This window comes from Drosophila arizonae, chromosome 5 (genome assembly GCF_054131065.1).
Source record: "Drosophila arizonae isolate 15081-1271.41 chromosome 5, UAZ_ARI_1.0, whole genome shotgun sequence".
Classification (NCBI taxonomy): Eukaryota; Metazoa; Arthropoda; class Insecta; order Diptera; family Drosophilidae; genus Drosophila; species Drosophila arizonae.
This window is the reverse complement of record NC_142925.1, coordinates 15,018,631-15,030,678: the sequence shown is the minus strand read 5'-3', so window position 1 is coordinate 15,030,678 and position 12,048 is coordinate 15,018,631. Positions and strand designations below refer to the sequence as shown.

Sequence of the window (12,048 nt, the reverse complement as noted above, 5' to 3'; positions counted from 1 at the left end):
TGATACGTAGTAGGTCAAGGCCACAGATCAACGATAAATCACCTGCAATTTTTAATATCCAAACGATATGAATTCATTGGAGCGCTTGTTTGTACAATGCGATCCGCTAGACGATCATCCAAGGCCTTGTTATCCTTGAGCCACGTAACAGAGCCTGGCTGCTCGTTGAACTGGATCTCAAAATGCGCAGTCTCACCACCTGTAATAAAAGTGAAGATTTTATAAACAATTTTATAAAATTTAAATTTAGTTAACTTACTCTCGACGTGGACGCTCTTCAGCATTTTGTTTATGACGGGCTTCTCAATCGAGCGCGGTGGCAAATCGTCCGAACGTTTATACGTTGAGCTTTGCAAGTAGGACGCACGGCTTTCGGCTCGACTCTCGGCACGGCTCTCGGCGCGGCTTTCGGCACGACTCTCCGCACGACTCTCGGCACGACTAGCTGACAATAGGTGTGAGTGTCCTTCAGTTCTATCTAAAGTTGTTCGCTCACGTCTAGAGCTAATGCCATAGTGCTTGTTCTCTACAGTACTATCGTAGGAGGTGCCCCTATCATAGTCCTTGTACCTACTCGTTTCTTTATGTGCCAGAGGTTAATTGAATGTAAAATAATAAAAATATGCATGTAATACAAATTATAGAATGCGACAATTTAGTTCGGAGAAAACAGATATAGATATATGATATTCAGGAAACTGGATAAGCAAGGATATATATGGATATTATAACGACTACTACAGAGGGCTGCCAGTTGTCAATATCTTATATATTTCTCTGCATCACATGCTAATCAAATATAGATCGGTAAGATATATAAAAACAATTTGTATTTATTTCCATATATCTAAAGCTCTTCTTCACTTATAGGAATTGCTAAAACGCTTTGAACTCCAGTGAATCAGCTACATAAATTTCAGATAAAATTATTATTTCAACAATTAATTTTTTTAATCGAAATTTTGAATAATATAATTAAAATTGGCAGCCCTCTCATATTACTGCAATTAACTTTGGGCTATAAAAAACAAAACAATTTATGTGGATGTTAAAAGAGGCAGGGAAACTAGGAAAAACAATTTGCGGGTGGATAGCTGTTCACCTACCCTTCAACCAGTCGATCTGGTTTTATAGATTGATTGTAGATCTACTCGATTGACCTACAGCTCTTTTCAAATTTTTGTCTAATATCACAATATTTTTAACGATAGATGAAGGATCATTTCGAAATATGTTGGTTAAGTCCGTTTGGAATAAAACAAATTATGCAAAGAGAGGGAATAAAGAATGGTAATGGGACATTCTATACTTTTCCGAAGGTACTTGACCTATGAAAGTTTAAAGTTCAAATCAGCTCAGATTTTTTGAAACATCCTAAAGTTAATGAGCATAATATGTGTTTCATTCCGGTTTTGTACTATTTATGAAAATTGGGTGTAAGAAACAGCTCAGGTTAACTGGTTTCTCAAGGAAACCCTGTTTATACATTTTAAAATATTGCTATTCCACCTAAATAATCCATGATAAATAGATAATTCAATATTACAAATTGATCTATACCATATTAAAAGGGGGAAAAAAAACAGCATCAAAAGCATCATCAAAGACTGGATAAGGAATATTTGGTAGCAGATTATCTACTTTTTCGTGCTTAAATTCAATATAAAATAAATATTTAATGATATACATGTATATATTTTTTATGCCAGAAGGTAGGAAACATTCAACACAAACTCGGTTAATGTTCGTATATATGTATGTTTGCTAAAACGTAAACAAAATATTATAATACTTTTTCGGATGTTTAGAACACAAGGCATCTATTACATATCAACACATATTTCGTATTTGAATCAATCATAGACTGGACTCGTCAGAATCTAGACTTTGGCTTACATCAATTCGTTTTTGAGAACCTTCAATATCGTATCACACACATTTATCGATTACTTTTTCCCGTTATTGGTCAATTGAAACTTACTCTCGATGCGCCGTTTGGTTGCCAGTGAGTAACTGGAATAGTTATCATCCATACTGCAAACACTTCTGCCGCGTGCCTCGAGGTCAACACTTGAGTCTCTGAAATCGTCAGCAATAGATTCAGTATAGTCCCCTTCAATTTCGCAAATATTTACAGGCTCTTCAACAATTTCAAAAATGGGTCGTTTCTTTCGAATAGGCGGATTAAAAATATGTACAAAGTCGCGAGCTTTTGCCTTTTTAACCGTATCTTGGGCGTAATTGGTTGAATCGGCTGATTTTAAGACCGCTGTCTTAATATTTCGTATCTTTTGCTTAGCATTGCGCAGCGATGTGTCTGAGGTTGATACGTCATAGATACCCTCCAGAAAATTCTGTGATTTCTGTTCTAAACTCTCGTTGTGCACGAGCACGCGTTTAATGGGCGGCGGAGGTCGCGGTGGCGGTGATGGTGGGCGAGCTTTAATAATTAGTATTTCTACGGTGGTTTCATACGATATAAGCGGAAGCGGTTGAAAGAAGCCAGGCATTCGAACAAAATGAGGTGGTAAGGGTGGTGGGGGTGGACCTTGTGCAGAACGTTCGCCCCCATTCCTGAAAGCAATATCGGCAAGTCGATTATTCCATTGCGTTAATGAAGCTGAATCGGTTATATTAGTAATGCTCTGATGTTCGTCTCGTTGTTTAGAGGTTTGCTGAACGCTATCGCTATCGTACATCGATTCATTGTAGCCGGGTATGTTTGCCAACTCGATTTTGTTCTTGTTATGGGTGTCATGTGAATGGCTTAAAGTTTCTATTGGATTGCTTATTGGAATTTGTACAGTTATTTCTGTATAAGAGGAGTTGATATCTTCTGTGTTCTTACCCTCGGTTAGAGTTTCTTGTTGATGAGATTTCTCTATCTCACTAATAACATCTCTAGTTTCAATCTTTTGAGATTTCTCTATCTCTCTAATCTCGTCTCTAGTTTCAAGCTTTTGAGATCTCTCTATCTCTCTAATCTCTTCTCTAGTTTCAAGCTTTTGAGATTTCTTTATCTCTCTGATATCGTCTCTAGTTTCAAGCTTTTGAGATTTCTCTATTTCACTAGTTTCTTTAATTTTAATTGGATGTTGTTCTACAACTTTATCAGGCTTGTTTGATTCTATGCTAGAGTCAAGCTTTTGCTCTACTAATGTCTGGGCAACATTCTCCTGAACTTCTACTTTAGACTTTTCTTTTTCTTCTTTCCTATTTTCAGGAGAATCTTTAGACTCAATCGCCGATCTTTTAAATGCGCTAGACTCAAGCAGCACTGCAGGCGCCACAGACTCTTGTTTATCTAGAGTGGATGTTGTTAGTTTAACTTCGCTCTTATTGGATTCGGTTTTCGAATAGCTTTGGCTGGCCACCTTTTGCTCAGTTCGAATCTCTTTTGCTGTACTTATTTCGATATTTTGCTGTACGATATTTTGCTGTATGATATTTTGCTGTGCACTATTTTGTATATTCTGCTGGGCCTTGAATAGCTCGTAAGCTTCCTGTTCGATTTTCTTCAGCTGCTGCTCCTCGAAGAGCAGGCGTTCCTTGGTTTCCTTGCTCAAGAAGTAGTTTTCGGCCACGTCCGAGGGACGTATATCTAAATTGGGCTGATACGCCTCGACCTTGTGGGGCAGACGAAGTATTAGTTCATTCTCGCTGGCAATATTTGCCGAATCTACTTTCAGATCGTCTGCAGCGTGCTCTTGCAGAGTCACGACGTGATTGATATAGGACTGGATTTCATTATACCAAACCCGATGACCCTCCTCGTTGTGGGGCTTAATGAACAGATGCAAATTGTTCGATTCGTCTGGAGATTTGCTTGAGAGAAATAAGCGCTTCTCTTCAATTTGATCCTCAATATTGCACAGCGGAAGCTTAATGATATTTTGCAAAATAAATATCGATTTCTTATCAGAGATTTTGCGAACTTTTGTTATTAAAATTCTAGACTTGAACAGGAAGCAATATCGTTCATGGGTTTTACCATCCTTCTCTGTAACCAAGCAAGGCTCATGCAGCAACAACCTGCCCAACTTCTGTATGTTACCTCTATAGCCCTCAATACTCGATATATATATATTATCATAGGCTCTACTTGGCACGCTAAGCATTAGTTCTAAAGCTCTCTCCAAGTCCCTAACATTATCTTTGAAGCATTGAGATAGTTTAATTAGGTCCTGTGGATTAAACATTAAACCAGTTAATTAATTTCAAATACAAAAAATTATATTAATTTCTCTGTTACAAATTAGGCGTGCATCCATATTAATTTTAGTAAAACAAACACAAACAATTAATATACATGCCAAACCTTAAACAGAAGCTTATAGTCGTTGATTCTCTGAAGTGGAAGCTTCAAGTGCTCGGATAGCGATTTGTCGTCGCCCAGCTTTGCCGAAAGTTCCTGAAATAGATATGCACAAAATTGTGAAATTTCAATATTTTTCTTTTATAGAGGTTTTATAAAAATTTAAAAATATTTCTCTATTCTTATATTAAATGAACAATAGAGTCCAACAAATATAACTTTTAAAATATTACAAAGCCGCAATTTAAGAAAAGTTAAAAAGAAAGTGTTTCTTTCCTAAACAATAAGTTTCTTAACAAATTTATACTTATACAAATAATTAATACTTTAATGATAAATATAAATCGAATTTGCAAATAATGAATTATAATTATATTATATTTAATTAGTTATTATTATTCTTAAGTAATACCTAATATTCCATACTTTATATTTGTGATATATTTTCAACTTTTTCCCCTCACAAATACTCTTAAATAACAAATATATATTGTATATATATATATGGGCAAAATAACCATATATATTGTATATTTCCTAAAGCATTTTCAAATACTGAGCATTCCATATTTTTTATGTTCTTTTTTCCTGCAAAATTACATTATCAAAGCTAGGAAGACATTCAATATATTTCTCAAGCAAAATCAAAAAATTTTAATATAAAACAGCACAATTTAATATATGTATAAAAATATAAATAAAATATATATATTTAAAAAAATTTAAATACCCCTTAAAAATCCTAAAATTGTCAATAAAATCCCATCAATAATATCGAATTTAAACTTTTAGAATTGATGGCAAAGAAGAAGCAGAAAAAAGCCCAGCAATGACATCAAATGCAAAGCAAGCGGCGTGCGTGCAACTGTATGTGTTTTGCTTGTGCGTGTGTATTTGTCTGTGCATGTATATATATATACATATGTGTGTGTATTGGTAAGCTTGATGGTTTCCAACAGCTGCGCTATATGCACAGTAAATACCCTGCTAAACAGCCTGCACCGACTTGAGCAATTATCTTTCTTTCCAATTGCTTAAAATTTGCAAATTAATTTGACAGTAAATATGTGTATAAAATATGAATAATGTCCTAATATTTATAATAATACCATATTACATAATTTCATTAAAATATTTTGAAAGAATTTCACTCATTTCGTGTGGTGTTTTCATGGTCGCACAGACGACACGCTGGGAATACGCTTTGCTCTTGAATATAACCGTAGCTGCCACTTGTTGTTGGCTGAGACACGCCAAGTTGTAGTTGTGTGTGTTGGCCGATATAACGGGCAATGACTTACTTTCTATCCTCGATTCAATTGGAATATGGTGTATTTGTATAGTATCCAGTATTTATTTACGAATGTCCTTGTGTAAAATGGTTCAGATTGATCTGGGTAGACGAGATGATGAATATCTCTAAATAAAAATCACTTGTTGCAAATTCGACATACACACATAGCAGATGTATGCAACTGGGTCATGTATGTAATTGCTTATGAATATGCACACAGACATACATGCATTCATAGGTACATAGATGTATGTATATCCATCTTTGATTATTCCTCCACAAGTACAATTCCTAACTTTGAAAGCTAAATTCGTTCATCAATATAAATTTAGCACTACGCATCTATTCCCACACATTCGCACACACACACGCACGCACAGGGAGATCTATATAGATATCTGCAAGTTTATATATGTATACACATATGCATATATATCTATATTAATTTTAATGAATCTTGCATAACAGTATTAACTTATAGAAAAAACACATCGATTACGTTGTAATATTTATAATTTTTATTTTACAAATATATTTATTTTTTTGTATGAAAATCTTGAGCAAATAATTTTTAGGTACCAAGGAAAGTAATATCCACGTGTAAAGATCACGAAACGATGGCAAACACAACTCAAAATACACTGAAGTGTGCAAAAGCTTTAATAAAGAGAAACGTCTGGATTTAAAAATAAACTAATAGATCTACATACATATGTACACGCACACATGCATATACATAGTGTATGTGACTGACTGTATGTATGTATGTATACATAATATTCTGAAAAGCATTGAACATTGTGTGTGTCTGTCTATTTGACCAAATAAAAATCAAATGTATATATAGATATCTATGACTTACATACATACATATTGCAAATACTGCAACCTATGTAGTTTATAAATGTAAGCATAGGAAAAATATAAATCTATATAAACATATAGACAAATTATACATATGTATATAATTCATTTGAGAAACTTTTGAGAAACCCACACACTCCGTCGAACGGACGTGAGCAAAATGTTTTCTAATTACTATTTATACAATTTTCTGCTAACTTTTTAGACATTTTTGTTTATTAAATTTTCATCGAAAAAAAGCTCCTAGTGAACGCAATAAAGTCTCTTCTATACTCTGTTTTAAATTCTTCGACATTTCAAATGCGTCTATAAACAAATTTGTTTGTGCAAAAATTTAACTTAGAATAATTGAAATTATATGACATATAACAAGGTAAAAAAAATTAATTTTATAAAAAAAAAAAAAATAAAAAATATTAAACAAAGGGTGTTGCAAAGATTGAAGAACATTACACATACATACATACATATATGTATATAGCTTGGAACTCCTTTTACAGGCAGAAAGGTATTCTGATTAGAGGAGACCGAGCGAAATATAGCAAGTCAGAGAGCGCTCAACCAAAGAGATGAAAGACAAAGCGAGAGAACATTCAGTGAGAGAATAGGCAGCCAGAGAATAAGCAGCTAGAGAATAAGCAGCCAGAGAATAAGCAGCCAGAGAATAAGCAGCCAGAGAATAAGCAGCCAGAGAATAAGCAGCCAGAGAATAAGCAGCCAGAGAATAAGCAGCCAGAGAATAAGCAGCCAGAGAATAAGCAGCCAGAGAATAAGCAGCCAGAGAATAAGCAGCCAGAGAATAAGCAGCTAGAGAATAAGCAGCTAGAGAATAAGCAGCCAGAGAATAAGCAGCCAGAGAATAAGCAGCCAGAGAATAAGCAGCCAGAGAATAAGCAGCCAGAGAATAAGCAGTCAGAGATTAAGCAGTCAGAGATTAAGCAGCCAGAGATTAAGCAGCCAGAGAATAAGCAGCCAGAGAATAAGCAGCCAGAGAATAAGCAGCCAGAGAATAAGCAGCCAGAGAATAAGCAGCCAGAGAATAAGCAGCCAGAGAATAAGCAGCCAGAGAATAAGCAGCCAGAGAATAAGCAGCCAGAGAATAAGCAGCCAGAGAATAAGCAGCTAGAGAATAAGCAGCCAGAGAATAAGCAGCCAGAGAATAAGCAGCCAGAGAATAAGCAGCCAGAGAATAAGCAGCCAGGCACTAGGAGATCAGACAGCCAGAGATCAGAGAATCACAGATGAAAAAGGCAGAGAAGGAACATTCTGAAGGTGAACAGTTAGCGAGAGAACAGTCAGTCAGAGAGAGCAACAATTATTTCTCTTTAAAACGAATAATCATAATGAATATAAATAATAAAGTTATTTAACACAACTATTATAATCCTGCCTAAAATATACTTAATACGATTATTAAATACTATTATTCACTTATAATATAGACAATAGATCATTATCATTATTCAGCAGTAAATTTATTAATCAATTCCTTAAGTTATATAATAGAACAATTACAAGTTTGCCTAATACTTATGCTTATTATTGTTCTTAACTACTTAAAATATTATCCGCACATCCAGAAGAAGAAGAGGAGGAGCACTGCACTGCACGACTGATCAGGTGGGAGTCAAAAAACCAACTGAAGCTGCCTTCAAACGGCTTGCCCTTATATAGGGCAACGATACACCCACACAACATCGAGCCCAACAGTCGAGCCTTTGTCTGACTTCGGCTCATACACGATCATTGGGCAGCAATTCTGTGTAGTTTTTGTAGATTTTTCCTTCTACTATTTATGATAATTTGTATACAACAACAAAATACTGTTGCACATACATAGTTAATGTGTTTAACTGCTCTGCTTCTTGCTTTTGTTCTTTCCTTAATATAGTCATATTTTATTGATAAACTTAAATTTCAGATATACGATCTGATGTTAGAGAGTCAAACAAACATATATAGTTATATCGGAATAGTTCTATTTATATATATAATAATTATGTTAAATATATAATATATATGTAACATATTTTTACCCAAAATACTCATTTAGAATGTATTCAACAGAACAAATTTGTTTTTTGGAACAAATTTTAATTGATAACTCAAGTATATTAATTCTCTTTCAATATATTAAAAATAAATTATTGTTCAACTTGCCTTGACAACAGTAAGCGTAGCTTTATAATAATCATATTGCTTTGACTAATAAGCTAATTTCAAGACAATAATATACAATATAATATAATTTATACTAATGTATTCAGTTCGATTTAATGTATTCTAATATATTCCACACTTCTTATTACCTCACACGAATATATACTCACTTTCACTTTCAATTCATAAATAAGCTAATCAAAACATTTATCACTCAACTGCGTATCATCGGGTATATACTCTTCTTCCTTCGCCCTCTGAAGCGAGCATAACGAAAAAGCCAAAAGGCCATACTGAACATAGTCAATAAATTGCAACCTAATATTCATTCATAAACTGCCAGAGCAACATAAGTTCACAATCAAACAAATCTGAGCAGTGTATTGTTTATATGTATATGTATAAAAACAGGTGCAACTGATAAAAGCTTGAGCTTTCTCAATGTTGTAGGTAGTGCGCACATCCCACTCGATTCGCGGTGCGAACATATGTTTTACCAATTAGACGAAAACAACAAGAGCAGCAAGTTTGACCTTCCGATCGAACATTAATCAACGCAACTTACATCAAACTTGGGGAAAAACAAACAAGTTGCAAGAGGTTGCATCATGGTTGGAAAACATTCTTTAAAATAGAAAACACTCGTGCGAAAATGTTCGTACCGATCGCAGAGACAAGTTGTAAACGAGGGCTGCCACACAAGTCTTTAACAATTTTTCATCATATTCATATGAAAATGTAAGATATGACAATTAAAAATAATTTCACTACAATATAAATATACTCATATTGTAGTATTTAATGTACATACTCTTAATGTAATATTGTAAGATAATAATGTTAAATAACACGTAAGTATGTTGCTTTTTATCTTACCCGGAAAAAATTTTGGGTTTCTACATTGGTCGCTAGGAACTCTTGTGCGAGTAACTCGTTACGGCAATATTTCACATGTTTGTCAAAATCTCTTTCCAGTCTTAAGAATGTTTTAGCTATCATATTGGGCTGATTTCTATAGCATTCAAGGCCCTCCTTTAAAACCCTAAAATGAATGTTAATTTTAAGTAATACAAATTTTATAATACACAGATATAGACTCTTGATACTTACATGTGAAATTCGGCAATTTGTATAACATTAGAGAAGATAATGTCTTTGTTGTCGCGAATCGATCGTGGCGTAGTCGGCTTATCAATAGCCTTTATATACTTATCAATTACATATTGTAAGTCTCTTGAAAACTCCTCCTCCGTTTCCAAGAGTTCCCCAATAATGGTCCTGGAACATTTAATATTTATTATACTTTAAACAACTTTTTCATTATAATTGTAATATGATTACCTCTTCTTGAAATCAATGTCTGCTTCCGTGGTTTTGCCATTTTCGTTTTTACTTGAACTAAACGACGATGAATTAACTTCTAATATTTCCATCGGGACCAAGCCTTCCCGCGCATTTAATCCATCAGTGACTCTTATGAAGCATCTAATATATATGAGATAAAATAGTAAATTAGACATATTTTTTTCCTAATATAAATTATTTTAATAGCTTCATACGTACTTTGTCTCGTTGAGGCTTTTTATCGTATTTACGAGTTCAACCAAATCTCCTTGCGAAACGCTTACGGCATCCGGTGTTTGAGCCTGATAACTTTGATTTACAAAAACTAAATCAAAGGTCTAGAGGAGTAGAATATGTGATTATTAATATAATTGAAGCTATTTTCATTCAATAACGGTCCTTTCTCTTTTATTTTTTATTTTATCTTTTCAATAAGTTACGGTAAACAACATTTCTTAGTTCATAAAAAATTAAAGGCGTAAATGCAACTTGTTCTTCTGTCTAACAAAACTTTAAATCAATATGTTCCAGTCGCAGACATTTTGTGTTTTTTATTTGCCTGAGCAACGATTTACATTTTACGTTTCCTTTTTTCATGTTCTCATAAATTTACCGTTAACCGCTCTCTGCTCGATTTCAAATTCATAGTTGGATTTGTCTGAATGCACTTAATAACATTATTTCACTTATTAATATTATAGCACTTTTTCTATTTGTTAATTTGTTTCATTCATTGTCTTCTATATATTTATATATTTGCTAAAGATCCGGCGAACGACTCAATCGACCGCATTCCAAAAAACATTTTATAAAGAATGGCGACTGAAGGCAGGCGCCTTCATTTTGTATGCTTAACTCAAATGCAATAGCTCTCTTTTCATAAAGAGAAAAAAGGACAGCAACGCAACTGTTGATCTGTTTAGAAGAGAGCAGCGGCACACGCAGAGAGCGGAACTCTTCATAATGACGTTGAGAGCGTAAATAAGTTTACACATGATTAACTAATTATTATGAAGGAAGCGAAGCTAAAACAAGAACATAATAATACAGCTGCAACGAATTTAATAGAGAGCCACACAGACATGAGCGCTCTCAAACCGAAATGTAAACGAAAATAGAATAACAATACAACGGCTTCAGCCGACCGTTGAGCTGCACACAAAAGAAGAGAGCAAAGGAGAGCGCACACAAATAAGCATGCAATTGCAAACTCTTTGGCTTTGCCACTGCTGTGGGAACATAGTTATCCTCAGCAACTGCTATAACTGAACTAATGGACTTTTAGAAAATTGTCCTCTTGTAGAGTATACTAGCTGTAAAGTTCGTCTTCCTGTCATAAAATTAGCTTTACTAGTTAAGGCACAAAAGGGATGACGAATAAGTTTTTGCCATTTGTACATATGTATGTATGTGTGTACTATATATATAAATAAATACAAAAGTATTTGCGTACATGCATATGTATGTCGCAATCTTCTGGCAATGACAAACGTGTATACGCTATGTCTGTGAACATGTGAATTTATTGACATACATACACATGCATGTAAAATACACATACATAAACACGTATGTATGTATGTGTGTATATACATATATGTACATACATATGTATATAAATGGCATATGTCAATACTTACTTCATTCATAATCGCTGCATAAAATGAAGGAACGGGTTGACGTTTAATATTATTTCTATGCTAATTAATCAGGCACATATTAGCGTTCTCAGTGCACATAGAACTTTCGTACTTTCACGTATTCCTTTAAGGTTCTGAAAATAAATATTGCGCAACATTGCGTTTTCGTTACACTTACACTAACACTTAATACACATAATAATACAAATTATTTGAATGCATTAAAGCATTTAAATATCCGGGTCACAAGATTTTAATATAAATTTATTTTTACCGTCGCCCAACGCTTTAACGATCTTATTAAGTGCCATCAATCGTCAACGACTTCTAAGCGACTGAACAACTAATGCTGATCGATATTAGCCGATCAAACAAATGGTTTTTTCTTTTCTTTTATTTTGTCTTTGCTAAAGACGAATCTCAAGTTATAA

At 34.0% G+C, this 12,048-nt stretch overlaps 1 protein-coding gene across 6 annotated transcripts in view; it reads right to left on the bottom strand.

The window, feature by feature from the left end:
- Obsc (Obscurin) overlaps window positions 1-12,048 on the bottom strand; it is a 25,828-nt gene extending 13,780 nt beyond the window's left edge. For 2 of the 6 annotated variants that reach the window (XM_018011423.2, XM_018011424.2), the window contains exons 1-8: window positions 10,197-10,315; window positions 9,975-10,118; window positions 9,744-9,911; window positions 9,510-9,675; window positions 4,319-4,411; window positions 2,849-4,184; window positions 260-580; window positions 43-199 (exon numbers count right to left, since the gene is read on the bottom strand). In XM_018011423.2, coding sequence (XP_017866912.2) covers window positions 43-199; window positions 260-580; window positions 2,849-4,184; window positions 4,319-4,411; window positions 9,510-9,675; window positions 9,744-9,911; window positions 9,975-10,066 — 2,333 coding nt within the window. In that variant the 5' untranslated portion in view covers window positions 10,067-10,118; window positions 10,197-10,315. Of the gene's footprint in view, window positions 1-42; window positions 200-259; window positions 581-1,981; window positions 4,185-4,318; window positions 4,412-6,188; window positions 6,287-9,509; window positions 9,676-9,743; window positions 9,912-9,974; window positions 10,119-10,196; window positions 10,316-11,617; window positions 11,752-11,891 lie in introns of those variants that run through there. The other 4 variants (XM_089471574.1, XM_018011427.2, XM_018011426.2 and 1 more) reach the window with 4 other exon arrangements.